The 26,132-nt window shown below is 39.3% G+C and overlaps 1 protein-coding gene across 1 annotated transcript; it reads right to left on the bottom strand.

Moving 5' to 3' along the window:
* Positions 1–1,197: 1,197 nt before the first annotated feature.
* LOC121862635 (glycine-rich cell wall structural protein-like) lies at positions 1,198–24,609 on the bottom strand. Its single transcript, XM_042360953.1, has 6 exons — positions 24,583–24,609; positions 22,133–22,568; positions 8,614–8,769; positions 7,381–7,490; positions 3,555–3,590; positions 1,198–1,734 (listed from the first exon to the last, which is right to left on the bottom strand). Exons 1-6 carry the CDS (start codon positions 24,583–24,585, stop codon positions 1,198–1,200), a joined length of 1,278 nt encoding a protein of 425 aa, XP_042216887.1. The 5' UTR covers positions 24,586–24,609.
* Positions 24,610–26,132: the final 1,523 nt, after the last annotated feature.

The following is a 26,132-nucleotide window of genomic DNA, read 5'->3' as shown; positions in this document are numbered from 1 at the left end:
AATACACAAATGCACAAAAGTGTATTAGAAAGAGTTATCTTTATTGGTATAGGTTTGAATAGCTTGATAATCTATAGCATGACCTCCTGAGGTAACTTTTTTATTACTTTTTATTTTTCTTCATTCTTATAATTCATATTGAATTTTAGAAGTAATTTATAAAACAAATGGAAAGAGATGTTAAATAACAATAATATATTTACTTATTAATAATATTGCGTTTAGTATGGAATTTTCTCTATTATAAAAATAAATACCAATACTAATTTACTGAAATACAAAGTAACATTGTGTCTGATATTGTTCATTATTACTCTAATTGCTCTGAACGCCACAATTTTAGGGTATTAAACACATATATAATAAAAGGAATGATAATAATAATAGAGTAAATCCATTACTATTTCAATTCTTACTAATAATAAAAAAAAAGATAATAATAATAATAATAACAATAATAATAATAATAATAATAATAATAATAATAATAATAATAATAATAATAATAATAATAATAATAATAATAATAATAATAACATTAACAATACAAATAATAATAACAATATTAATAATAATAATAATAATAATAATAATAATAATAATAATAATAATAACAATACAAATAATAATAATAATAATAATAATAATAATAATAATAATAATAATAATAATAATAATAATAATTATAATATCATATCCGTATCTTTTCATTATCGACAGTCACTCACCACACTTATTGAGTTCCAGTATCTTATTAATGTTTTGTTTGGCCATTTAGGGTTTTGTTACAATATATTGAAATATACATTGAGCATATTCTTGTTAACGTAATGATTATTGTTCATATGCCAAGACTTCTATAACATATATGTTAAAAATCCTATCATTACTGTACCAAGTGTAAAAAATGAGATTATTGATGCCAGTTCAAGTATATGTACAATAGATTACCATTTATCGTGACGTTCAGGATAAGTAAATTTTATCAAGTTTTGTCATAGACTGTTTCAAGACTGGACCTCCCTTGTCCATGTCTGTAGAAGACAAGGCAGGAATCATGACATGTCACCTTATAGCAGTGAGGTATTTTCTCTAGTAAAGATCATCACAATACCTTCATTGTAAGCTGCACTTTATACAGGTTTGGTAATGTAAATAATTTTGTACTTGGTTTAATGTAATTTATTAATTTTATAGTTATTTCCCATAACCTCGATATCCACCGCCACCGGAGCCACCTCCACCACCTCCGCTATTGCCACCTCTAACACCTCCACCAAAGCCTCCTCCACCAAAGCCACCTCCACCGTAGCCGCCACCTCCGGAACCACCAACACCGGGTCCGCTTCCGCCATAACCACTTCCACTGAAGCCTCCTCCGCCAAAACCTCCCCCGCCTCCACCGGAACCGCCTCCACTGAAACCGCCTCCACCATATCCACCGCCACCGAAGCTTCCTCCATCGAAGCCACCTCCGCTGCCACCAGAGCCACCTCCACTATAACCGCCGGTTCCACCACCGCCGCCGCTGCCACCACCCCCACCTCTCGCTGCACCACCACCCCCTCCACCATAGCCACCGCCGCCACTTCCACGGTCGCCACCTCCTCCACGGCCGCCTCCACCTTCACGTCCGCCGCCACCTCCATGGCCGCCGCCACCTTCACCATAGCCTGGCATGGCTAGGCAAGACACCGCTAGGAGGGTCACGCCCAGGAATACTATCACCAACCTCTGAAATTTTGCAAAAACTCCATTAATAATTACAATCCAATAAATATCAACAACGCTGTATAGACGAATGACACCTTCATCATCTTTCAATATTGATTTAGGATTATATTAGGGAATATGGTATCGATATGAGTGTGTAATATGAGTGAAGGAAGTCAGGAATGGCAGAAATGGGAAGAATGGCTTAAACTGAAGACTGAGTCTCCGAAGTAGTTTTAAAGACAGGTGTTATATTAATCCCTGCATCGATTGAGGGTACCGTTTGATTACTAGTTTAAGTGATTTTTATATGTAATTAATTACTGGTGTATACGCAATTACAAACGGCTGATATATATATACATGTATAGACGAATATTTTTTTTTAAATCATTCACGTTTGAATTGTTGTTGATTTTTCTCTCTGACCTGTACTTACGAGTTAGCCCGACTGCATAACTAGGCAGACAAGTGCCAACGAAGGAAAGACGCTGCCGCCGCCTCTCCCGCACTAGATGTAGCCCCCCACATGTGCAACATCTTTGATCTACCCTGCCGGTCCCGTATCGGCCCCTTTAATCACGTCAAAACTCACCAACCTAGGTAACATCCTTAAAAACTCATATCATTTTATCAGAGGTGGATGATCGTCATACTCGATTTCTAGTGACAGCAAAGTTGCATTAGTATTACTAGAAGTAGTAGTAGTAGTAGTGTGTGTGTAATAATAATAATAATAATAATAATAATTAACGGTTTATTGAAAGAGCTTGGCAGCCAGAAGGCTGAAAATATACAGTTACATGTTTGGGGAATGGGTTACGAATTACAAATAATATACAAGTAACATAAGTGACACAAATAAGACATATAATAACTAGATGGGGAAAGGCTCAAACTACAGTTCATTTCAACATATTGACAGTGTAAGGAGCAGTGTTTACTGGGAGTGAGTACACTGATTTATTACAAGTTGTTGATAATTTTTACAATGGTTGGGACTGGGCTGTTCTTATAGCGATCAGTTCGTGCACGTATGGGCTGGATGCGGTTGTGGTGTCGAACAGCAATTCTCGGACAAGGGATCTCAGGTGGTAGTAGGAGCCGGTGTCGGGGATGGTGTAGAAGCTTCTTACCAAATTTGCAGATGAGGTCGTGGTGATGGTCAGTGAGAGTCAGTGTGTGTGTGTGTGTGTAACAAGTAGGTATTCCTGTATATGTAGTGCGTTACAATGACTGTCTTTTTGCTTACAATGTCTATTTTTTCACATTCCTTCAATTCATTATATACCTCACCTTTGTACACAGCACATAACAGATGCACTGACATATTTCCGCGTTTCCTCATTATTCACTATACATGATTATCCTCTCCAATGGTTAAAATTTCTTTCGTTACGGATTATTCATCAGTTGAGAAGAGCAATGAGATCTTTTATGTTATGAGTCTAGGAAATTATCACCATTTTACTTTCGTAATTCTAGTGAACTTTAGAAATGCACTACAGTGACAAACTTATTTTCCGTGCACTAATACAAGTAAACCACACTTCAGTCATATGTTAATGCATAATGTGTTCATGGTGAGTGTTAACACTCAACGACAGTAAGCATTTCTGTACTACTAATGGTTACCTGCAGGCACTGTAGGGTTGCCACTTAAAGGTAAAGCTGAGTGACTAATAACGTTATATGTTTTACAATATGTCTGCATCGGAGCATAATAATACTATTTGGTTAAGTATGGTTAAAGTAGAGGGAACTTGACTCGTGTATCATTGGTCAGGTAACAAGAGCCGTCAGTTATACGAGTCATTGATAGAGCCCATACTAAGTCTTACCATATTGGTGTTGCCAGTATCAAGTTCTGTCACGAACTGTATGAAGAGATATGTTGGTGAGAGCTTATATACCCTACTGTCAGCGTTCCCGGTTGTCATCACTCTCATGTTTTTGCCTTTGTGTAAGATAATCATTATCATCTACTCGGTGTAAATATTCTCGTTTCATTTTTCCTTGGGGTAAGTCCACAAGATTAGAGACTTTCTTTCCCTCATGAGATAAAAAATTCCCATATATCAGTAGCTGAATTATTTTAAACTCAGAGTGAAATTGCTGTTTGTGTAATATATACATATTTATATTGTTCGTGCTCTTGGTAATAAGTTCAATATACAGGAGCGAACACAAACACCTGTATAATTTTGTAGGTTCAATTTACTGGATAAGAGATATGTACACAAGGGGAGTAGCGCTCCTCAACCTGTCTGCTGGTCAACTGCTCTATAGGCGACGTATGGCAAGTGATACATTAACAGCTTCCATATGTCGCCAGGCACATTAATTAAGCATCTAATAATCTTTCATAAACCCCATGTCAAGTGAGAAATTAAAGTCCAGTAACTTCCGACCGGCTGCATATATATATATATATATATATATATATATATATATATATATATATATATATATATATATATATATATATATATATATATATATATATATATATATATATATATATATATGCCTGTATATATGTGCAAATAAATCTGCGAGTGATCCATGTATATGCTGATAGCCACATATTAAACAAGAAAACACGAAGTTCCCAAGCGCTTTCGTGTAATTCACATCTTCAGGGGTAAGTACAGACTGAGGAGTAATTATTGACAAAGCTAATGTATACAGTCAAGGAGAGTGAGATCAAGTCCATAGGGACAGCAGGTGTCCACCATCTTCAGGTCACCTGGTTACAGGTGCGTGTGTGTGTGTGTGTTTTGACAAGACAAAAATCTTGTACTGCATAGCGAGTGTATTTTCTGAATGTATGTAATTAATATGTTATACATATATACATTTCACACTGAACGTTTTTGAACCATTGGTAAAGACGAACACTGACGAATTATATAAATCTCAGTTTCCACCACAGACGTGACCAAACTATGTGATAAAAAAAATTGCCATGACACAACAAATGACAGACGCTAAGAAAAGAGATAACTTGATACGTATCTACAATACAATCAAGATTTTTTTTAAGAGTTTTTGAGGTTTTCTGAAGAATATATAGGATGATTGAGCTTCATTCTTCCTTTCATCTGCAGGTCATTACGTTTTAACTTTACAGTGTTGTGTTAATTACATTATCATTATGATCGTGCACAAGAGTGTGAAATTATTATGTAAATAGTTAGTTAAAGACACAAAGAATTTCAAGTCATATTTAAATAATAGGAAAAAATCTTCAAATATCAGTCCAAGAACCATATTAATATTAAATTATGTAAAAATGCATTCACACACACATATAGTATATATCCAATACCTGAAAGCATTTTAGTTCCTAATGTTGGATTGACAGTATTTCACCACTGATTCAGGATGATGCCACAGAAAATTTTAACTTAGGTTAAAAGGTGTTTTCCACATAGTGGAGGAAGTAGTACCTCGATTACATACATACACACACACACACACAGACACACACACATAAAAAAAAAATATATATATATATACATACTGTATATATATACAGTATATATATATATATATATATATATATATATATATATATACAATCAACCCCCCAGGATTCGAACCCACAGCCCACGAGCCCATGACTGTGACCGGGGAACGCTACCTCTGGACCACCAGGATACTAAAAGCAGTCCTAAACTCTATTATATTTCACACAAACCCTGTTCAACTAGCTTATGGCGCCGTGAACCTCTAATGGGGACTACCCGTATCACGTAGGTGGTCAGAGTAACGTTTTACCAAATCCGGCTTCGAAACACGAAGATCCATATATATTTCATTAGCCCAATAAAGCACGCGGACTTCTACATACAATCAACATCTCAACCCACCAGGATTCGAACCCATGGCCCATGGGTTCGAATCCTTGAGTGACGTTCACTGAGATTTGGTCTAAGAGATCTATTTCTTCATAAATTTCTCTTGACGAGAGTGATGATACAACAGCAGACATAGATGAGGTGCATTCATGCGATATGTCAAGGTTCAGTGTATGACAGTCACTCAACCTCTTAGACTGGTGTCTGTCAAGTAGTGAAAAATACTTAAGCGAGGTCAAGTTGTGTTTTAAAATGGCAAAATACGTTTACAACTTAAATGATCTTTTATGCCCAAGAGATTTTAGTCTTGTTATAACTAATAAAGTTATTAGTACTATCTATACTTTGATAGTGTCTACTTATTCCCCGTTCACAGTCCTCTGGTAGCTATTAATACTCTTGTGCAGAATGATTTTAATAGTGTCCATTTAATTAATCCGATATGTGGTTCTTGAGGATCACTGGCCACACCAGGGTGGGTCAGGGGGTGATAGAAGAGTTGTCGAAGCCCAAGTCCCATTCTGGTTCCATCTGGTTACCTCAGGTTTGTTGTTTTGTATTATTGCGAATTTAGTAGTGTGTGATTATTCTGCCAGTGTCTATATTGGTTGCAGTTTATGATGTATTTTAACTTCGTAAGATTTCCTTTTATTGATATCGTGAATTATTAATGCATTATTACAGCTAACCTTTTTTTTCATAATTGTGTGTAAATGATTATCATATATTGAGTAGTTTGGAATATATCTTGGAACAGAGAGACACAAATTTTCGCTCGTACATACATAAAGAAAACTTAACTCTTAAGATATAGGTTTGAATAGTTTTATATCTTAGAATACTTCGGCCTTTGGATAATATAAAGTAGTCATGATAATTATATATCTAATATTCTTAATAATTTTAACTAATCTCCAGTCTAACTTTCAAGTAAATTGGTTTTCCTTTAGTGCTAAGGGCCAAATGCAAGAACTGCCGTCGTGGACACGATGCTCTGGTATCCCGGCGGTGTACAAATTCTAGTAGTGCTCGATTCACTCAGACTTCATACTAACAAGGAAAGTTATGAAGTAGTAAAAGGTTAACTGCCTTAGAAGTGGTTTTGCTTCTTTTAGCAAAAATTACACATTGGGCGCCATCAGACTTGCAGTCACAGCACTTGGTGTCACACTTACCACTGCATTTGCATGTTCTCAGAAGTTACGCGGGTAATAGTTTCAGGCACTTAGAAGGCATCAGAGAACCCTCCTTATTATCTCATCCAAATTTCAGGTGACCGCACCATGTATCACAAAGTATGGCCTAAAATGCCCTCAGATCACATTTAACGAAGAAGGCACTTTGACAGCGAAACTTCGAGTATGAAACTCAATTCACAACTCCTCAAACGTCGAGACCAGTGGTTTGGACCTTGAGCCTAACCATGTTTTGAACAAGGTAAAGCTCTACCATCTGGATATCGTGCAAGCTGGGGTCGGATGACTCAAGGTAGTCTAAATAAACCAGAGGTTGCCTACCATGGCACCATCCTTCATACATATCTTATTAAGCGCTTCACCACTGGTTGAAACATGTGCTTTTAACAAGCACTTGGCAGAGTGCGACACCTAATTCTCAGACAGGATGTGTAAAGGTATAACCTGTCGCTTTTCACCCACCCATGTTCATAAAGTAATGAGCATAGCGCAGCAGAAAATTGACACTACAGTATCAGGATCGATTGATACTACTACGATAACGCTGTAACCGCCTCTCAATAGTCCATTTAGTGTGTGGAAGGATGTGAATATCCATTTCCTCTAACCAGTCGCTGAGTTCTGCCAGGTCGACAGTATGGACTCCAGACTGCTCTTGGAGGCGTAATGGAAGGGCCTAATCGCTTATGAGTAGGCCACTCAGTACCAATGCGGTATCCTTGACATCAAATATGACAATATCAATTTCAAGAAGCTTCAGGTTTAATTTGTTGTAAGACGAGGTCCAGAATTTCTCAATGTATTAAGGTAATGGGATAATTTCGTCCAACACGGGTTCAACTTGTGCCAGCCCGATGACTACACTCGCACTTTTTTTTTTATCGACAGCTCGTTGCAGCTATCAAAGATGATGTGAGTTTCTTCCACTGGACAATCACCACGTGCAGCAGATAGCACAGATTTTATGGCCTCACCAAAATTAGTGAGAGTAAATCTGGGCTTTGAAGAATTTTTGACATAAAATCTAGTGAATTCCTCTGGAATGCTTAGTCTCTCTTATGGAGATAATTCTCTAACTCTGATATCAGGAAGCTTTTTTTTCGGGGTTTCTGGGTAAATTGCCATCAAACAAGAGGCTGTTGGGGAGACGACCATTGATGAAAATGTCATTGAGGAACATTCCACGCTTCTTTGTGATTCCAATGTCACGCTGAGCAGAAACAACATCTTTGGTAGAGATGGTGGTCTCGATGGGCCAGGGGCTGAGAGATTTTTATCAAGGACACTGATGGTATCGAATCACGGAAGGTTCTGTTTGGTAACGCTAAACTTCTTGGTCCTGGAATAAAAAGTTTTGGTACTCCTTCTTACCATTTTACCTGACTCTAAGTAACTGATATACAGTAATTGTCGCATCATTGATGGTATGCTTGGTGACACCGGTATAAAAATGAGGAACAGATAATTATCGCAAGTTTGCACATAATCAAGTAGCTGATTAGTATTGCAATCATATACTGTAGCTTCCCTTTTCTTCTCCTCAGTTTATGGTGCATTGCTGTCTCAATATGGTCCATGAGCTGGTCATTTGTGAGAGAACTAAACTAATTGGATATGCCAAGAGTAATTGCCATTTTTCAACTATCTCTGAGTTAGGCGTCTGGATTGACTGTTCCGTGGCACTAAAGCTGCCACACCTTTCATTCTCCTCATCAAGTACTTTGATTCTCTTGAAATACTATCACCTATATCGGATGTAGTTGATGACATCAAATTCTCGGAATATACACTTGCCAGAGTCGACAACAGGTACTGTACGTGCAGTACTTAGTTGGTCTTACGGTCTGCCGCAGTGATATTTTTCATGTGATTCATGATCATCTGAAAAACTTCCAGAAACGGCACAACTCTTAGAAAACTCTGAGACATCAGAACCTCGGCGAACGTGTTAGCATGCGAGTCGCTGTGTTGCTTTCCCATCAGAACACCTTTTGATTCTACCAAATATGAAACAAAGGGATATGCCTTGTCATTTGATTTCCAGAATGGTCTCCAGGCCAGCGTATCCACCACCTCAGTCATAATTCCTCGCAATGCTCAAACGTCGTGGCCACCAGACTACACACACTAAATGTGCACTTTTTAAAAACCTTATATTGATGAAGGAGTCTTACATGCCACCCCCACTGATGTATGTACTGTGCGAGCATGAAATATCTTCCCGGGATTTTGAAACCTTAAATAGGGGTCCCCAGTGACACCATTCACTGTGTTGAATGGTCAGGTTTCATTATACTTCGACCAAAGCTGGGAAGATATTTCATTTTCCCATTGTACCTCCCATCACAATGAAGCAGTTCTTTCAACATGTCGAACATCCCCCAACCAGTCAAAGAAAGACCCTCAGTCTGAATTGGTACCAAGTTTGCCACTGTACCCTATCTAGTTTCCAAGTTATGATCATTTCATTATTTTGATTATGTTGATGTTCAGCGAATTGATATTAATATTGATATTTAAACAGTTTATTTATCCAGAAGAACAAAGATACAGAGTCGATTAAAAATCATAATATTAACATGGCTGAGCCAGTTGAGAGCCCGAGCTCTCTTCTAAATAATAATAATAATTATAATTAACGGTTTATTGAAAAAGTTCTGATAAAGTTCTGCAACCCTAAGACTGAAAATATACATTGGACATCATTGACTTATTACATACATTGACATTGGTGGTTTAACAAAAGCCTTCATTAGAGAAAGGTAAAGGAACATACAGTGGACATACAGATTAATGTTTACAGTGGAGGTCACGTAGGTCATGTGCACTGAGGTGTTGAACAGCAGGCACGTAGTGTAGTAACTCCTTCACAGATGGCGTTATGAGGGTCATCACGTGGAGTAGTAGTTCCCTCACAGGTGGTGTTATGAGGGGCGTGACATGGTGTAGTAATTCCCTGACAGGTGGTGTTATGAGGGGGCCTGATGATGTAGTAATTCCCCCACAGATGGTGTATGAGGGGCACCTGATATATGCTGTACATTTATCTCAAGGCGGTGTTATGTAGCATTTAGTATCATCTGGAAGAGTACACCTATCATGGTAGTAATAACAACATATCAGAATGTTACCGCGGTAATCATTTCGATATTTATTTATTTTTATTCTATTTATTTTTTTGTACATCTATAATATAAGTATATACATAATTTACAGTGGAATTGAAAAAAAACGTAAATATGATAATGGAGAGAAGCAGTACACGTGGGTTGTATTAAGGTGGAACAAGATGACAAAGCTGTCAGGATTATGTCTAATTGGTAAATATATTTATTGCAATGGTAATATCTATATATCTACAAGCTAATTTCTGATACAACGGTTTTGGTGGTAAAATAAAAGCAGGTATATAAAGTAGGTATTACAAAAAATATTAATACTTAGACAACAGATATTTTTAAAGAGAAAATTTAAAGGAAGAGAGTTCAGTCTATGCTCGGATGGGTGGGGGTAAGTTGTTCCACACCTTCACACCTGATATTTTGTGGAAGTCTGGGACTGAGAGGGGGGCATGGGGGGTGGTCTTAGTAGCTCTGGGTGTCTTAAGTTGTATCTCTGATGATTCCGGAACTGGAAATAATTGTTGTCAAGCACGTGATCGACAGATTTTTAAACAAATAGGGCACAACAGTAGGTGTTAATATCCTCGAATTTTAACATTTTCACATTTTCTCTTTTGTGCAGTAACCAGGGATTGTGTTTTTGAAGAGCCAGTGGCCCCCTTAAATGTGTAACAGTGTATCAGTTGTTGGAAAACAAGATCATAATTGATTTCTTTAATTGCTGTAAGAGTGAATGACTGTTGAGTGTGATACATGATACCGCACTGTTTATTGACCTTTTTGTGACTGGCTTGTATGTGGTTTCTCCAATTAAGTTTCTCATCAACAATAGCCCCAAGGAATTTATTATTTTTTCGCGTGTGAGGACTGTATTACCAAGGTACAGGGGGTCCAAATGTAGGGGTAAGTTTTTCCTTCTGCGAAAGATCGTGTAGCGGGTTTTTTCGACTTTTAAGGTCAGTTTATTACGTATCACCCAGGCGCTGACTTTAGTCAATTCAGTGTTCATAGTTCTCATCAAGGAATGGAGGTCTGAGTTGCTGGCATAGAGATTACTATCGTCTGCAAATAAGTTGTATTTTATGAGTGTGCTGGCGTGGACTATATCGTTTATGTACAACAAAAACAGTACTGGACCGAGAATGGAACCTTGAGGGCTGCCATACAAAATTGGTGCGGAGTCAGATTGATGATTATTATAGCAGACATACTTGCATCCTGTTGGACAGATATGAGGTAAACCAATTGTGGGACAGGCCCCTAACGCCGTAATGTTCAAGCTTTGACAGGAGGATGGTATGATCAACAGTATCAAAGGCTTGAGAGAGGTCCAAGAATATACCGAGAGCGAACTGACTGTCATCAAAGGAATTTAAGATGTCATTAGTAAAGGATAGCAGAGCACTCTCAGTCGACTTTCTAGCTCTAAATCCAAACTGAGAGTCTAAAAGGATGTTATTGACATTTCAGAAGGAATTTAGTCTACTGCATGCTAGCTTCTCCAGTATCTTAATTAAGGCTGGGAGGACTGATATGGGGCGGTAAATCTTGAAAAGACCTTTGTACCCAAATTTTTTATATGCCGGGTGAACTTTAGCAATTTTCAGTTTATCCGGAAAGACACCACTAGTGTAGGAGGTAGTAATAAGATAGTGATAAGTGGGCTACTTTCTTATTGATGCTCATTGGTATATTGTCTTCGCCTGCTGCTGCATCTTTGGACATTCTTATGATGATCAATAATTCATATGCTGTGACAGGGGAAAAGAACAGTCATTTTGCTGTTTTTTTGTTTTTTGCAGGTAGGCTCTAAATTCCTCAGGGTGATCAGGGATGCTCTCTGCAAGATTTTTGCCAACATTAATAAAATAGTAATTTAATTAGTTGTTAATGAGGGAGGGTTCTGTCACAACTGAATCATTTATCATAAAAGCTGAGTGGCGGGGGGGGGGCTAAGAGTTCCTGTTCTGAATAGAATTTATGACATTCCAGGTTTTCTTACTATCGCCTGATGCTGACTGGAGCTTATTTGTATAATAGCTACGTCTGGCATTTCTAACTGCTTGAGTTACTCTATTTCAGATACTTCTATAAGTTTGTGTTTTTCTTTCATCATTGCCTTGATTTCGCTTGTGATGTAGGGTTTGGAAATGGATACAGTTTTCACTGACTTAGTCTTGAGGGGAAGCATTTATCAAAGCATCATTGAAGATGCAAGAGAAGTTGCAGCAGTTCACGTTATGGATGTCGGAGGCATTTATTAAGTTGTTTTAAAAAAGGAACATGTTGTTGGAGCAGTAGTCTCTGTATTTTATTGGGACTCTACTAGACCTTTCAGATCTTGTAGCCATATCTTTTACTTTTACTTTTATCCTCTTCGCCACTGATCGGCTTGTTAGCCGCTTGGGCGATCGGTCACGACTCTTTTCCTTTATATTCTTCACCAAAAGGTCGGCTCGCTAGCCGCCCGGGCGATCGGTCACGTCTCTGTCACGCACTGTTGGCAAATACTGGGCATGCACCGGCTCCTGAATGTACCTGAACCCGCTCCAGTGTTGGTCAAGTCTTCTCTTGAAAGAGCTCACACTCGGTGCCGTCACAACACTTTCTGGTAGATTGTTCCAAGAGTTTACAACCCTCACTCCGAAAAAGTTTGCCCTCACGGTTTTCCGGACTTGCGGCTTCTTCAATCTTGAGCTGTGACCCCTTGTGGGGCGAGCGTCCGCCAGCTCCAAGTAAGGACACTCAACTGAGTAGTGCCCCCTGAGATGCTTATAAACCTCAACTAGGTCCCCCCTTGCCCGTCTGTAGTATAAGCTAGGCAAGTTCAGGCGCTCCAATCTCTCAGGGTAGCTGAGATGCCGAAGTGCAGGCACCAGTTTGGTGGCCCTCCTTTGAACATTTTCAACCAACTGACAGTCCCTAGCATATCTCGGGGACCAGATGGGGTGACAGTACTCCAGATGGGGAAGCACTTCACTCCTGAAGATCGTCACGAGGGACGGACCGTCTAGATATCTGAACGACCTTCTTATAAGACCCAATAATTTATTTGCCTGATTTACCTTCTTCTCACAATGGCCCGAGAACTTCAGCTCATTGTCAACATACACACCTAGGTCCTTCTCACACACAGTCTCAACTAGTACATTTTCTTCATCCCGTTGGGACATATGGTACGCCTCCTTACCGTTGGTACGCCCCAGGTGCATCCTCTTACACTTCGTGACATTGAATCTCAGCAGCCATTCCTTCGACCATTCCTGGAGCCCACAGAGGTCCTTCTGCAGCTCTTCACAGTCCGCTTGGTTCTTAATTTCCCGAAATAACTTGGCGTCATCGGCAAACATTTGTATGGAGGAGTGTACAACGTCAGGCATATCATTTATGAAACAAACAAACAACAGCGGGCCCAATACACTACCCTGCGGTACCCCACTTGTTACAGGTACAGATGACGATTTCGTGCCATTAATCACCACACATTGCTTGCGGTCATGTAGAAAGTCTTCTATCCACGCTAGGACATTTCCCCGAATTCCGTACCCTTCCAGTTTGATTTTCAGCCTTTCGTGGGGTACACTGTCGAAAGCCTTGGCAAAATCTAGGTAAATATTGTCGATATTACCACCCCGTTCTAGAATATGGGTCCAAATATCCAATACCTTGAGCAATTGTGTCAAGCAAGAGCGCCCCGGCATAAAACCGTGTTGGCAATCTTTTACAAGGTTGTTTCGTAGTAGATGTTCCATCGCTGCATCTCTGATAATACTCTCAAGTACTTTACATATTATGCTGGTCAGGCTCACCGGTCTATAGTTGTTCGTGGAGTGCCTATCGCCCTTCTTGAAGATAGGACTCACATAAGCCACTTTCCATTCACTGGGGACCATTTGTTCATCCAGGCATTTACAAAACAGAATCTTCAGGGGCTCTGCAAGCTCGTTGCACAGCTCCCTTAGCACTCTAGGATGCACCATGTCAGGTCCAGGACTCTTATGGACCTTTAGCCTGGACAGTTTATTTCTAATACCCTCTTCTGTGAACACAATGTGGGTCAGTGCTGTGTCGAACCGTCTGTCCTCAAACGCAGGAAGGTTAGTTGCATCCTCTCTTGTGAACACTGAGGAAAAGAAGCTGTTCAATGCCTCAGCTTTATCCTGGTCAGAATCTGCGTAACTACCATCTTCAAGCCTCAGGTCTGATACTCCTACTCGCGTTTTCAATTTCGACTTTGCATAGCGGTAAAACGCCTTTGGGTTTGACTTGACCTCGCGTGCAACCAGCCTTTGGAACTCCTTTTCAGCCCTCCTACACTCTATCTTTGCTTGGTTTCTGGCTCTTGCATACATCCTCCTGTCTTGCTCATCGTTTGACCCAACCCACGTCTTGAATTTCTGGGTTTTCTTCTTAATTTTGTCGACCGCCGCATGGTTCATGTGTAGGGATCCCCTCGTATTCCTAGAAGCACTGGGTTTGGTCTTGGGTATATATTTATCGATCAAATGGGTCATTTTACTAGTTATGATATTCAGCGTAGTGTCTGCGTTCTTGTACCTTAATAAGTCAGGCCAGTTGATACCCCTCATCTCTTCCCTCATCCCATTGTAATTTCCCTTGTAATATTTGCACCTTGGCCTGGCCTTATCTTGAACTAGGTAACAGTTAAATCTGAATGACAACACTGTATGGTGACTGGTGCCAACTGGGGCAAGGTGTTCCAGTTTGGCCACCATACCCTCCTCGTTTGTTATGATGAGGTCAAGTGGCTTGGGTGTTTGTTCCCCTCTGTAATGTGTCGGGTCTCTCACATGTTGGAACAGAAAATTATCTCTCAGAGTTTCTACAAAAAGAGTAGCAGGATTATTCAAGTCATTCGGGGTTGACTCGTTTCTCCAGTCGATGTCGCCATAGTTAAAGTCCCCCATGATAAGGAGGTGGCTGGGGTTGAGCATCGCCGCATTGTTTATTAAGGTTCTTAAGTTCCTTTGATTTAGTGGGCCACAGTTCGGGGATCTGTAGATACACCCGACGATAAGTAAGTCCCCTCCCTTTAATTTAATTTTACACCACTTGGACTCTTCAAAACATCCTCTCCCTGTACCCTCGCCTGGCTGGCTCTAAGGTCTTGCCTAGCGTAGATAACCACACCCCTCCTGCAGGATTCTTGAGTTAGGTTCGTAAATGAGTCATATCCAGCAATACTGAACTCACATTCCTCTGGGTCGATTCTCCTGTTCTTGTACAACAGTTCTACAACTCCTACAATATCTGGTTGGTGTACTCTTAGTAGTGTTTCAAACTCCTCCCTCTTATCCAGGAACGTGTCGGTATTAGTGTACATGACATTCAAGCCAGAATTTGTTCTCGGATTTTTGGGTGCAAATGACCTCGAGTTGTAAAATATACATTGCTAACGCATCAAACACCTTAAAGAAAGCAGAAATTGATTCCAAGTTTGTCATTCAACGCATTCTAGATTCAAAGTTGTGGTTGGCTCAATGTTTTCCTATGTGTCATGGCGGGCATCTTAGATTTAGCCCTCTAGCGGGCGAATGTCTCCTATCTAAAAAAAATCAAAATGCGTTATTATTGAATCTTAATGGTCAAATAAGTCAAATCAAGTGTCAAACTTCGGGCACCAAGACGTATATACTAAAGTGTAGTGCAGAACCAGGACTATATTGTTACCATCCATTTTACAATAATTGTCATCCGAACTATTATTATCATTATTATTATTATTATTATTATTATTATTATTATTATTATTATTATTATTATAATTAACCATGAATAAAAAAAAAGATCAAGAGTATGTAACTACTATATATGTATGTTGTGTTGTCAAAGTGAGAGAAACAATTGAGACCCTGCAATTGTGTGTTAATGAGGCAGAAAGTCAGGTGAGCAACCTGGGATTTGGTCAAAAATTTTGTGATGCCATATGGCAGCAGGGTCTCCCATTAGACAACACATTATGCTTCCAATATCTTCCCAGGTGGTAGTACCTCCCTGTTTGACAGCTGACTACTACCTACTACCTAATGTATCATTCCAGTAAGATGTAGTTAAATAAACTGGGTTTTTTTTAGATATGTAAATATGATAAGGAACAACCGAAGGTTCTGTTCTCCATTGATCTTTAATCAACTACAGTAAGTATGTAATCTAAGGAAACTTGAATATAGGATTGTTTTCGTTTATTAGTAAAAAAAAATTCCTGAATAATATTTCACAGTTACAGATCATTTATATTTATTAATATCAGGAAATATAAACATACATACGTAAATGGATCTTCAGGAAGGGGTTAAACTATTAATATAAACATACAGATAAATAATCGACACATGCAATCACGAAATTGCTTAAATTTTCTCTTCTACTTCATGCTTAATAACTAAACAAAAAATATATGTTGGTTTGGTAAAACTTGAATTATTGATTGGTCATGGCGCAGTTAACAGGTAGAATCCACAGTTACCAGGTAGATGTACTGTCAACAGTTTGAGGTACAGTCAACAGGTAGAGGCACAGTCAACAGGTAGAGGTACAGTCAACAGGTAGAGACACAGTCAACAGGTAGAGGTACAGTCAACAGGTAGAGACACAGTCAACAGGCGGAGACACAGTCAACAGGTAGGGGCACAATCAATAGGCAGAGACACAGTCAACAGGTAGAGGCACAATCAACAGGTAGAGGCACAGTCAGCAGGTAGCGGTACAGTCAACAGGTAGAGACACAGTCAACAGGTAGTGACACAGTCAACAGGTAGAGACACAGTCAACAGGTAGAGACACAGTCAACAGGTAGAGGCACAATCAATAGGTAGAGACACAGTCAACAGGTAGAGGCACAATCAACAGGTAGAGGCACAGTCAGCAGGTAGAGGCACAATCAACAGGTAGAGACACAGTCAACAGGTAGAGGCACAGTCAACAGGTAGAGGTACAGTCAACAGGTAGAGACACAGTCAACAGGTAGAGACACAGTCAACAGGTAGAGGCACAATCAGGTGTCAACAGGTAGAGGCATAGGTAGAGCACAGTCAACAGGTAGAGGTGCAGTCAACAGGTAGAGGGCACAGTCAACAGGTCAGAGACACAGTCAACGGGTAGAGACAGACACAGGTAGAGGTAGGTAGAGGCACAGTCAACAGGTAGAACACACAGTAGTCACACAGGTAGAGACACAGTCAACAGGTAGAGGCACAGTCAACAGGTAGAGACACAGTCAACAGGTGGAGACACAGTCAACAGGTAGAGGCACAATCAATAGGTAGAGACACAGTCAACAGGTAGAGGCACAATCAACAGGTAGAGGCACAGTCAACAGGTAGAGGTACAGTCAACAGATAGAGACACAGTCAACAGGTAGAGGTACAGTCAACAGGTAGAGGTGCAGTCAACAGGTAGAGGTGCAGTCAACAGGTAGAGGTTACAGTCAACAGATAGAGACACAGTCAACAGGTAGTGACACAATCATCAAGTCTATGATATTCAGTGTCGAGAAATGAGCGACAAAGAAAAAAGTCACCTAAACTGAAGAAGAAAAAAATATGTGATAACAAAATAAATGTTATGTTCACCCCAATTTTCTTGTAAACTGAGTGGTCGTGCTTAGAGACCTTAGTTGTTGAATCACATAAGTGCATTATGATAACAAATATTAACAAAATCCTTCCAATAATACGTTTACAAGTGCATTCATAACAGTGACTTAAACCCTGTTAAGAACTTATTCCCACAAATCATAACGAAATATTAACCTAAATCATAACAAATTATTCCCTCAAATTATAAAAAAATATTCCTCCAAAATTATAAAAAAAAAGATTCCCCATAAATCATAACAAAATATTCCCCTAATTCATAACAAAATATTTCCCCAAATAATATCTTCTAAAAACCAATTTACATCAATAAGTTCGGATGACGCACGTCCTTATCATCCAACCGATTAATGGAGCTTAACCAAAACTCGGTTACGTCACCCCTTGCCATCACTCCCCGAGGCCGGGAAGACTGTCACGTAACCTGTCTCTCTGTCAGACACGCACACCCCCGACAGGAACGCCAGGTCGTCTGTCATTCATTGCCATTCTATTCACTCCAGCTCGTGCGTGGAGGGTTGCCGTGGTCAGGCTAGTAAAGCATCTTTCAGTAACTGGCTTAATGAAGGTCTCGCACTGACCAATAACACAATCTCTCTGACTGACCAATAACGCATACTTTCTACCAATAAGACAAGCTCATAGGCAATATATAGACTATAACTTATTACCTAATAATCAAATAATAACCATGGGAGAAATGATGCACTGTCTGAGGAAATTTAAGGAAAAAGCCCCTGGGCTCACAGGTATTACACGAAATATGATCATGAATCTACCTGAAAACATTTTAAATACACTATTAAACATTTATAACGCATGCTTAATAACTGGTTACTTTCCAGACAAACTAAAATATGCTAAAATGATATTTATTCCTCAGGAGGGTAAGGACAATAAGGAAATATTAAACTACAGGCCAATATCTTTATTAGAAATTACCGGGAAACTATTGGAAAAAATATTAAATTCAAGACTTATAGCCTTTTTAACACAACATGGGAAAACTAACAACAGACAACATGGATTTATGCCCAATAGAAATACCCTAACTGCAATAGCTACAATAACGGAAATAATTGCAATAGAAAAAAGCAAGGGTAACCAGATCAATATAATTTTAAGGGATGTTTCTAAGGCTTTTGATAAAGTTTGGCATTTAGGCTTGAAATATAAAATATTAAAACTGGGACTTAACGAATACTTGCTAAGAATATTGTGTAACTATTTAGATGATAGGAGAGCACAAATTCAAATTGGAAACTTTATGGGAACTATGTTTAATCTTGAGAGTGGAGTACCTCAAGGAGGATGCCTTTCTCCAACACTATATACAATTTATACTTCAGACACACCTCAACCTACCCCCTTTAGCGAATATGTAATGTTTGCTGATGATATTACTCAAATAGTATCATACCCAGGAAAATCAACCCAATTTATGGCACTCTACACGGTAAGAGCGATAAAAAACATAAATGATTTTGAGAAAAAATGGAAAATCAGGACAAATAAGAACAAATTCAAGATAATACCAATAGCCAAGATTAAAACAAGTCCAGTAATAGTCGACCAGGAACTATACCCATACGACACTGAAGGCAGGATGCTTGGATTAAAACTAACAAAAAGAGGATATATAACATACTTAAAAGATAAAGAACGACAGGCAAGAATAAGATTATCAAAAATAAAACGCTTTAAGAACCTTAGCATTAATAACAAAAGAAAGATTTATATTGCCCTTGTCAAATCAATTATGGACTACCCACCCATCCCATTGAACACCCTTAGCAAAACGTGCATTAAAAGGTTACAAACAGTACAAAATATAGCCCTCAGATTTATATATAACATAAAATATGCAGACCACATCAATAATGAACAGCTACACAAAAGAGCAAACCTCTTAGCAATCAATGTAAATATACACAACAAAGCTGTAAATATTTGGAAAAAAGTGACTGAACTTAACACAGAAACATATCAAAACTGGATAAATAATATAGACAACGAAGAATTCCAAGAACACAGTTGGTTTAAATCAGCCAGGAAGAAAGTAATTGAACCATCTCCTGCCCCAATATACATATAAAACATTAATAGAGAGAATAAAAGATGAGAGTGACCTACCAGCTCCACAAGAACCTGGCAGGCCTCTCCATACAGTGTACCTTTAGACTAACATAACTAATATTTAACATTTAACATTTAACATTTAACATTTAACATTTAACATTGAACTAACATCTTAGTAAAAAAAAAAAAATGTGACTACCCTCCCAGCTACACAAGGACCTGGGCGGGCTCACTAACTCCATAAAAAAAAAAAAAAATATAATATATATATATATATATATATATATATATATATATATATATATATATATATATATATATATATATATATATATATATATATATATATATATATATATATATATATATATATTAATAATAATAATAATAATAATGTGATTACCCTCCCAGCTATATCAGCCAGGAAGAAGTAATTGAACCACCTCCTGCCTCAATATACACATTTCTACATAAAACATTACTAGAGGAATAAAGATGAGAGTGACCAACCAGCTCCACTAAGAACCTGGCAGGCCTCTCCATACAGTGTACCCTTAGACTAACACAACTAACACTTAACTAACACCTCAAAAAAAAAAATGTGACTACCCTCCCAGTTACACAAGGACCTGGGCGGGCTCACTAACTCCAACAATAATAAAAATAATAATAATAAGCAGCATTATATAAATAAACCAATATTAATACAAAGGTCTGACGACCCAAGGGAGCAGAACAAAGACAAAACACCAATAAGAAAGATGAAGCGATCTGGTTGAGCCCAGATTCTTTCTACTCCTACTGTACTTCAGTTTCACCACTTTTCCTTCAACCCCTAATAATCTTCTTTCACCTCTTAACTAAAGACTTCGTATCGTATCGTACCAATAAGGCGATCTCTCTAACTGACCAATAAGACAAGCTCCCTGACTGACCAATGAGGCAAGCTCGCTGACTAACCAATAAGACAAGCTCCCTGATTGACCAATAAGGCAAGCTATCTCACTGACCAATAAGGCGAGCTCTCTAAATGATCAGTAAGTAGAATTTCTAAATGACCAATAAGTAAAGTACTGTGAATGGCTGGTGAACAAAGTCTATACACCGGTACGACATACTGTAGAGCAACACGCTCACTACGTTAGCTACTTAGGTTCCAGCGCGTTATCTGTCAATCGGTGGACGATTACGTTTTAAACAAAAGCCATTTGTGGATGTCATTGACCTCTGTGGTTAATGTCTTACTTCATTGTTTAAGATGTAATGTATTAAGAAATAAGTGAAGAATGATCTTTAAATGTGCTAATCAAGATTTGATGGATATTACTAATAATAATATTTATACCAGTATATAGTTGCAGTCAAACCGTGTAATAACACATTTTGCGAGATGACTGATTTTTTTTAGTCAAATAATGAAATGAATGTTTCACCTAGTCTAATCTAACCTAACTAACATAATATGACGTAACACAACATTACATTATGTTATGTTAGGTTAGGTTACGTTACGTTACGTTACGTACGTTACGTTACGTTACGTTAAGTTACGTTACGTTACGTTAGGACCTAACCTAACCAGACCCGCGTAAAACATCCATTTCGCTATTTGATGAAAAAAATCAGCTATTTAGTAACATGCCTGATTCCACGGTTTAACTGTAACATATACATGGTGTTCCGAAAATACCTTTCATAGATGAGGGGTGTATTCCTGAGAAATAAATAAAGATAAATGACTAAATGACCAAATCGCACAAATGAGTGTCGCACACGTTCAAAGACCCCAGGGGCGTTGAGAATGATTGTCACACTGTCCTGCACACGGCATCACAATTCCTCGCGGTTTGGGACCTTACTTTTTACGTGACCCCCACCGGTAGAAATCAAGGGGATTTGTCAGGTGACCGAGGTGGCACCTGTCATGTGCTGTAACTCTGAAACTATTGAGAATTGACAATTTGGTCCCATAGTCATTTATCTTTATTTATATCTCAGGAATTCGCCCCTGATTTATGAAAGGTATTTAAGGAACACCCTTTATATTATAAGGTTCTTATACCGTGAATGTTCATACATGAATATTCTTCATTAATAATTATAAGGTAAGAAAAAACTTATTATACGAAAATTAATTAATCAAATGTATTTCTTTGTAGTACAATATATTTTCTTCCTTCACATTACAAATAAAAACATTATTTTGAAAGTTTTAACTTAAAGTAGTAGTGAAAATTTGCCCTCAGCTCTGCGTGAATCCTGAGACGGCCACGGCAGGAAAGGACGACCTTTAGACGGTAAAGGAACTCCCGCCTCTGATCTAGGTGTTTCAGATCAGTTGCTCTGTAACTATTTGCCATATCCTTTACCACCACCTCCACCGCCACCACCACCTCCACCGCCACCACCACCTCCACCACCTCCACCACCATGACCACCGCCTCCAAAGTTGAAATTGATGCTTCCAGGGCCTCCACCACCACCAAACGCGCCACCACCGCCGCCGCCACCGCCCCCGAGGTTAAAACTGGCACTTCCAGTACCTGCACTGCCTCCGTAGCCACCACCTCCGCCCCCACGACCTCCACCACCATGACCTCCGCCTCCAAGGTTGAAACTGGAGGTTCCAGTACCTCCTCCACCCCCACCAAAGCCGACACCACCCCCGCCGCCACCGCCATAACCACCTCCTCCAAGATTAAAACTGGAGGTTCCAGTACCTCCGCCACCACCAAAGCCGCCACCACCAAAGCCGGCACCACCGGCGTCGTCGCCGCCGCCGCCGCCGCCGCCAAAGCCGCCTCCATGACCGCGGCTACCAAGGACGAAGCTGATAGATCCAGTGTTGTCACCGCCTCCTCCTCCGCCGCCGCCAGCGTATCCGCTGCCACCGTATCTGCTGCCACCTCCTAGTCCGCCTGGCATGGCCAAACTGGACACCACCAGGAGAGTCATGCCCAGGGACACTATCACCAACTTCTGAAATTGTGTGAAAAAAATTAATTCATTACAGAGTGACAAGTTGACGCCTAAAAATATATATTTTAAAGTGTGTTATTTCTTTAATTGCTAAACAGCATTTGCATTGATCAGGACGGAGATCACTTTCAATGCGATCTGTTTACCAGGTACTGGCTAAGTCTCTTTACTCTTCCTTTATAAAAACCATTAACTATTTCCTTCGATTATCTACTATTTACTATCATCCTTTATCTTGAGATTGTTTATTAAATTAATTAATACAGAGTAGAATCAAAGACTGATATTTTTCATTATAGTTTTTGATTGAAATAAGTTGTGGAGTCGTTTTTCACTCTGAACCAACTATAGAGAATCTCCTCGAACGAATCACATGGGCAGTTCACATTACGAAGCTTACAGATATCGTTCCGGAAAAATTCTTACGCCTGTATTATTAATCAACTCTTCCCTTGAAGGGTCGTCGTGTTTCAACCCGAGTTTTAAATGAGTCCTGAGGGACACCGCAGTACAGTACTTGACGGGGTGGTGTGGCGGTAAAATTGACTAATTCCAATATTATAAATTAATTTTATTGGAATTAGTTAATTTTACCGCCACACCACCCTGTATTGCGGTGTCCCTCAGGACTCATTTAGTTTAAAACTCGGGTTGAAACACGACGACCCTCTTCAAGGGAAGATGTTGTTTAATAATACGGGCGTTAGCCCCTTTGGGTATGATGACTTTAATAACCCCGTGAGCATGATGATTTGAATAACCCCTTTACGTATGATGATTCTAATAACCCCATGAGTATGATGACTTTAATAGCCCATTGAGTATGATGACATTTTTAGCCTTTGAATACGGTGAGCTTAATAACCCCTTGAATATGATGACTTTAACCCCAGGAGTGCATTAACATGGTACTGATGAGGTTAAGACCTTATATGTAAGGGATTAAATCACCGTAAGCAAGCAGTAAATTGCATTCATTGTCTACCATTAAAATTGCCTGCCTTAATTTCTTTTGGAAGTGTGTCGACAAACGCTGAAAATAATATGCCCTAAAATCATCTAAAATTTTATAAATTTTGGGTGATAGAAACATTCAGTAAAACTTAAATTTTTTTTAGGTTAATTTCGATTTTCAAAAGGTTTAAGACGTTACTCACTTCTTTATGTTTTGTGGAAAGATTCAAAATAACATGAGTATCATCAATCAACTTTAGAAAACAGTCAAATGGAGAAACATTACAGATAACTTTAACTTAATGTGTATTGGAATGTACAACTCGAATGATATATTTGGTATTATTTGATAGAGAAGTAAAATGCTCTGCCTCAATTTACCCAAACGTCATTTATGGCCCAGACCGTCCTTTCATTGTTGAGAATCCTTGAGCATTGATCCGGTAGTCACTCACAAAAGTCCTGTCGTATCTCCTGCTAGTCCACGAACCCCGAGATTTAGACTCCTGAACCCGAAGTAGTAAACACTGATGCATGATTTCACCCGTAAATGTTTCTGATTTGCGAGTCTCATCTCGGGGTTTGTAGTTCAAGAGGAGAGGCGACAGGAGTTTTATGGGTGACTGTACATGTATTCAAGGAACTGAAGACTAAAGTGATTCAAAATTCCTTCGACTCATGAGTGTGAATGTCAGTTCAATTGTTCAAAACATGTTGTATCACTGGTTGGAAATTAATCTGGTGCAATTATAAGACTTTCGGTGATGTTTCGTTGCTTCGTCAAAGTTCTAATAAACTTAGAGAATCATCGTAGCGTTAGATGTGTTGTCACTAGGAGAAAAACGCGTTGCATTATTGACATGACCAAATATATCTCTATATAGTTCGTCGTAAATAACAGATAAACAGAAAGACAGAGAAAGATAGAGGAAAACAGAGACAAAGACAAATAAAGAGAAAAAACTCACTTTAAAATATTGTTATTGCCAAGGTGCGGTCCCAGCAGACTCCATATTGTACACAAAATGGTATAGTTGAAAGAGGCCATACTAAATCTTACCATTTTGGTGTTGTCAGAATCAAGCTCCTTGACGAACTGAATGAAGAGATGAGTTGGTGAGATCTTATATACTCCAACTGAAAGAACACGTCACCCAGGTCTTCACAATCACAGTTAGATTTTCTACTTCTTAGACCTAATTATTTTAATGCTCTCTTGTTTTTAAATTCTCATAACTTTCAGTAATATATCAATGGTGAATTAAGAGACGTAAACGACGAGATTGCCTTTCAATTTCTTTATTTCTGATTTTTTGATAAATAATCCAAATAATACATAGATGCATACATACAGTACATACTTACATACATACATTCATATAATGGTCGCCCCTCGTGTAACGAGGATGGCCGGTCCAAGGGCCACCTAGGTGCGAATTTGTTTAAGGTATAGAAGCTGTCGCCAACACAACAACCGGTGTGGTTGTTGTGTGAAGGAATAGTCCGAGAAGACCGGACAACTCGCCAACTGCACTGGTTAACCATTACCCCGGAACACGATTTGCAAATCGATTAACACCCTGGTTTCCAATTACTGCTGGGTAGACAGAGGCAAGAGGTGTAAAGAAACTTGCCCATAGTTCACCCTGACGGGGATCGAACCCAGGTCCGTTCGCTTGCCAGGCGAGCATGCTGACTACATACATACATACTTTACATACATACATACATACATACATACTACAACTTTGCCGTCACTCGCAATCGAGTATGGCGATCATCGACCGATGACAACATGAAATTAGTTATTTAGGATGTCACCTTCGTTGGTGAGCTCTGAGGTGACTGGCGAGGCCGATACTGGACCGACAGGATCGTCCACAGTTGTTGAGCGTGTGGAGAGCTACATATAGTGCGGGAGGGGCAGCGGAAGCGTCTTTTTTGGCGTTGGTGCTTGTCTGCCTCGGTGTGCAGTCGGGCTTACTCGAAATTATTGACACCTTCTCGTGTGGTGCTCCTCCAAGCATTCGGTGTGTAGAGTAATCGTCTCCCAGATATGGGGTTTGATTTGGCACTTTTTTAGTTTGTCTGAAGACTATTTTTATATATTTTCAGTTGCCCGCCAGCTTTACGTTTACTATTCGTTAGGTAACTCTAAAGTAGCTGCTTTGGCACTCTACTGTTGTCCATGCTGGTAACATGGCCAGTCACATGCAGTTGTTCATGGATAATGGTAGCCTCAATGCTCCTACAGTTGGTGTCAACGAAAATACTGGCATTTGTTCTCTTCTCTTCCCAGCGAACACCGAGGATGGATCGTAGACTACGTTGGTGAAAGTTTTCAAGTGCCTTGAGGTGCCTCCTGCATGTGACCCATGTCTCACTGCCAGATAGCAGGGTGGGGAGGACCACTGCTCGATATAGGTGCAACTTTGTAGATACTTTCGGCACCCTACAACTGAAGACACTAATACGGAGTTTCCCAAAGGCTTGAGATGCACATCTGATCCAATGTTGAATCTTTTCATCGATGCCCGCGGTGGTGGACAGATGGAAGCTGAAATACCGAAAGTGGGTAACATTAGAGAGGGTAGTTACTGTTAATCTAGA

The sequence above is a fragment of the Homarus americanus genome, unplaced genomic scaffold (assembly GCF_018991925.1).
Source record: "Homarus americanus isolate GMGI-L3 unplaced genomic scaffold, GMGI_Hamer_2.0 scaffold31037, whole genome shotgun sequence".
NCBI classification, from domain to species: Eukaryota; Metazoa; Arthropoda; class Malacostraca; order Decapoda; family Nephropidae; genus Homarus; species Homarus americanus.
The sequence above is the reverse complement of the archived record's forward strand: the minus strand, read 5'-3'. Positions and strand labels throughout refer to the sequence as shown.